This window comes from Hypomesus nipponensis, chromosome 23 (genome assembly GCF_054491055.1).
Source record: "Hypomesus nipponensis isolate SF chromosome 23, ASM5449105v1, whole genome shotgun sequence".
Lineage (NCBI taxonomy): Eukaryota > Metazoa > Chordata > Actinopteri > Osmeriformes > Osmeridae > Hypomesus > Hypomesus nipponensis.
This window is the reverse complement of record NC_140383.1, coordinates 2,899,215-2,903,767: the sequence shown is the minus strand read 5'-3', so window position 1 is coordinate 2,903,767 and position 4,553 is coordinate 2,899,215. Positions and strand designations below refer to the sequence as shown.

Here is a 4,553-nt window from a genome sequence, read left to right as displayed (position 1 = left end):
TTGCAAGACAGTGAAAAGTAATGTGTCCGTATAATACAGGCTAATGACATCTTTGACATTTAAGAAGCATAGACAAATCTTCAAGATATTTAAGATAGTTTAAATATATTGTATTTAAAAATCTGGATATGAATAGCCTACTGTAGGCTATTTCAAAAAAGAAAAGCTTGATTTCCATAGTTTTAAATAGGCTGGATTCGACAATGATTCGATTTTTTTTCTTTGTCCCTGTATGACAGCAATGCGTTGTTCAATTAAAATTATGCCAAACGAATGTTTTATTTTGCAATACCACAGGGTTTATTTAGGCTGTGTTTCTATGTTTTATTGGTGTTAACTTATTGATGAAACCTCTCATCAGAAATCTTTTTTTATATCTCGACATAACGGACTGTTCAAGTCAAAGTTCATATAAAAATATACATTTTGGTCAGTGAATCTATTTATATTTCGTTTTTGACAATAGAATAGGCAATCTTGCATACTGGGTCCAATTTTCCAATGTCATGTTGTTAAAATATTTAACACCATAAGGACAATCTCTAAATAGTACAAATAAGTCAATTAAAATATGCAATAATCAATAGAACCAAAATGATGTGTTGTCAATAGGCCTATGAATGAAAAATTATTGCTAAATTAGTTAAAAAGTCAAAATTGATTAGGAACGTGTCATGTATACGTTGCATACGTATAAAAGACGTGAATATCGCGGATTTCATACTAACTAGCTGGTTATTAATCCAAATATGGATAGGTTACTTGTAGTGTGACTTTCACTCACAGAATTGCAAACATTTGGAACGCTGTGATGCACGGCATATTCATCAATAAAACCGATAAAGAATTCATTCAATTAAACATGTTTTATTTCACATTTAAAACTCCAACATAATCATCGGCGATTCGTTTGAAATCCCATCGAAAATAAGTAAATAAATATCATTTAGCACTTTTTATAAAAAAATAAAGAGGTGATCATTCTTTGCGTCGGGCAGTGGATGGCATGCTTGGCAACAAAAAATGTTAAGAAGAACAGACTAGATAGTAGCCATGTCGGCTTGGCAGTAGCATGTTAAACTGAAACTAACACTGAGAAATACATGATACAAGAAACAGGTGCAGGGGGGGTCGGCTGGTAGCAGACAAGCAAATGAAAAGTTCAACCCAAACATTAACAAGGGTCTAATATAAAATATCTCGTACTATATAAAGAGGGTTCTCAATCTACATATGTACAGTCTACATTATTAATATTGATGCTTGGTGTTTGAATAAACATGGATCTTGTGAGAGAGTCGTCTCTCTCTCTGGGTATACTGACTGAGTGAGTGAGCTCGACGTATTTCTTAATGTTAGACTTATTCATCAAGAATAATAACATAGGCGTATGGGAGATGTAGACATCCCAATGAAGTAAATGTGCGGTGCTTAGTTGAGGACGGAGATGTTGTGATGGAAACATCTGTTAGAGTGACACTATTATAAACACAGCTATGTTAGTGGCACATAGAGAGCTGATGCATTTAAGCTGGCTCCAACACAACGTAATTCAGGCAACAGTCTGATAAATAAAAAATAAAAAAGTGTTGATATGGATAGAAATACACACAACCTCTACAACAACCCCACAGGAGACCAAATGTTCGTTTCCCTTTTCGCTCCCTTGTTTTCAGGTAAAAGTTCAAGTCACTTAGAGTCGCTCGTCAGCCGTGACATGCTGACGGTGCTCATACCGGGCACGTGTGGCGGAGGCACTTGGCACATGCTGCACGGACAGGGCATCCCGGTACCGATACCCCAGTGCTGGAAGCTGCTGCCCAGGGGGCCTGCACCGGGGGGCGCCTTCAGAAGTCCGTGGTGAGGTCTGACCGAGGTCACGGACATACCGGGCGCAGAGAGTGAGGCGGAGGAGACTGCCGGGGGGAGGAGAGGGTGGTGCACCGGGTGGGATGCGTGGGAAACCACCGGGTGGCCGGGCAACGGCCCCGTGTGCGCCATGGTCCCGCAGGCAGATGGATGGAAACCGCCGTGGTGACCGCTGCCGTAGATCTCGCTCACGAGCCGTTTCATCTCCTCGAGCGAGTTGCTCAGCATCAGGATATAATTTCTTGCCAGAAGGAGGGTGGCAATTTTGGAGAGTTTGCGCACCGAAGGTCCGTGGGCGTACGGCATGACCTCCCGGAGCCCGTCCATCGCGATGTTCAGGTCGTGCATCCTCTTCCTCTCGCGGCTGTTGATCTTCAGGCGCATCCCCTGCAGTTCGTCCTCCGAGAGAAGTTTACGGTCCTTCTTTGACAGCATCTTCAGGGAGAGATCGTCGTCGTCGTTGCTGGAGAGGCTGCGCAGGTCTGCCGGTATCTCCGGTGGCGAGTCGCTCTGCGTTGACGACACGGTGCCAGAGAAGCCCGACTTCTTCATCGCCGATAGGAAAATATCGTCCACTTCGGGTGAAGAGGGTCTGCTTGACACGCGGCTGTCAGAGTCCATGATCCTCAGATTCATCACAGCAATTAAGTCTAAAAGAATAATCAAACAACATTTAGTTTGTGTGTTTGCGTAAAGGCTTGGTTAGCCAACATTAGGCTTATTATAAGCAAAATAATACAGTACATTTGATGAAAAATGTTAACTTCATTGTACAATGTATGATGGCAATGTAGTCTTAACAAGTAATGTAGTCAAATAGGCTATATGGCTATTTAACGTAGATTTATTTCAACTCAAAATCAACCAGACTTGAAATAACTATCAATATTTCAGAAACAAGTATGAAAAAGTGGCATTAATTTACAATAACAAGGACAGCACAAAACTCACCCAAAGTTGTTGAGCAAAGAAGAGAAAGTGTCAATGCTGAGTCCACTTGTTACTCCAAATAACGACAGCCCATTTGGCACGCACGGGTATGATGACAGCTTTTTATAGCGAGCTCTACGATACGGGGGCAAGTTGCAGTTGATTTTCCAAGTCTCAGATCTTGGACCAATAGGATTCTTGCGTGAGGTTTGAGGGGAGGAGGCAACCATGAGTTCGGGCAATCAAATCTGATGTCATTACAAAGAAACCTTAGCTTCATTAAACAAATTAGAGAAACTCCGCATATGTTGTGAGGAATAAACATTGTAGTTTATGCAACGTTAACACATGGCAGTTTATGGCCAACTCAAAAGAAAAGATCATTAAGCATTAATTTGCCTTAATTATTAGATAGGCGAATTGGGCTGCATGATACGAGCTTATACAATTGAATTCGATGTATTTGGTCATAAATGGTTATTTATTTAAACCAGTGTAATTAATAAGAAATCAAAGAACAATATTATGTTTTAGTATTAATTAATATTACATATCTATTGCATTAATTATTATCTGCTAAACGTGGCAACCCTTTTTTTTCTTTTTCTTTTTTATCAGAGCAATTGTGGAATTACTCGACGGTGGAAGGCCTACTGATACATTTGAAATAGAACAACACAATTGGCAAAAGGCTCTTCAATTTCAGTTGATAAAAAGTAGGCAAATCAATTAATCATTTTTAAGAAATAGGCTATAAAGAACAAAGTCTGAAAAAAAAAATCGGATACTGATGCAGTAGATCTTCCGTGTCTCTTCAGTTGACGTGCAGGGCGAGCACCATCCGCGCCCACTTGACGCCCTGATTACAGTTTGAGTTAATACGGCGCTTATTGTTTTAACCCGACGACCCCTCCGGCGTACAACAGCTGACCACGTGAGCCAAGACTCAAGCCGTTAAAGTGCGTTTCAACGTTAATAAACGAAGCGTGCAAAATTGTTTTTAACGGTTATGATCTGTAACATTTCAATTAGGCCAATATGGAATCACAGCAGCCGCGCGGCCCAGTGTTGGCGGTCAGTCAATGACAGAAGGACCAAAACAAAGTGACTCGCGCTCTGATTTAACTGAACTTGACAAGATCATTGTCCGAAAAAAATGACAAGGAACCAGTCAGAAATTACTCAAATTACTCTTTGGCAGCATTGGATTTAGGTTGAAAGGGACAAAAAGGCCTAACAATATTGAAGAAATAGAAAATTAGGCTATGCTTATTCTCGCCATTGAAAATGTATGGGCTAAAGTAGTTTATCATTTATATTATATTTACAAATAGTCTACAAATAACAAAAATATCGGCATTGCAATAGGGATACATATTATGTTTATTAAGCTATTAATGGAAATTATGCACATGGAAATGCAATGTTAATGGGACTATGCCTGTAGGCTATATTGAGCCCTGGTTTATTGTAAGTAGGCCTAAGGAAAATTAAAACCTAGGCCTAATTAAAAAAAATGTGAGAGTGCTAACTTTTTGATCAAGTTCACATTTATTCAACTAAGATCTCAGTTTATCCGTATGGCTGCCACAGACTAAATTAAATCTCACGTGTCTTTTTAACCATTGGACACTACGGAGTAGCATGATACTTTGGGACGTGTCATGTAAAAATCACTGCACCTGCGTCACGCAGATGTCTTGGCGCTAACATGTACCCAAGCGCTCGAGGTGTTCTCACAACCTTTCACAATA

At 40.1% G+C, this 4,553-nt stretch overlaps 1 protein-coding gene across 1 annotated transcript; it reads right to left on the bottom strand.

Annotated features, from left to right (window-relative positions):
* Positions 1–923: 923 nt before the first annotated feature.
* Positions 924–2,969, bottom strand: olig2 (oligodendrocyte lineage transcription factor 2). The gene is made up of 2 exons (XM_084689288.1): positions 2,821–2,969; positions 924–2,519 (listed from the first exon to the last, which is right to left on the bottom strand). The coding sequence occupies exon 2, from the start codon at positions 2,503–2,505 to the stop codon at positions 1,690–1,692; it is 816 nt and encodes a 271-aa protein (XP_084545414.1). The 5' UTR covers positions 2,506–2,519; positions 2,821–2,969; the 3' UTR covers positions 924–1,689.
* Positions 2,970–4,553: the final 1,584 nt, after the last annotated feature.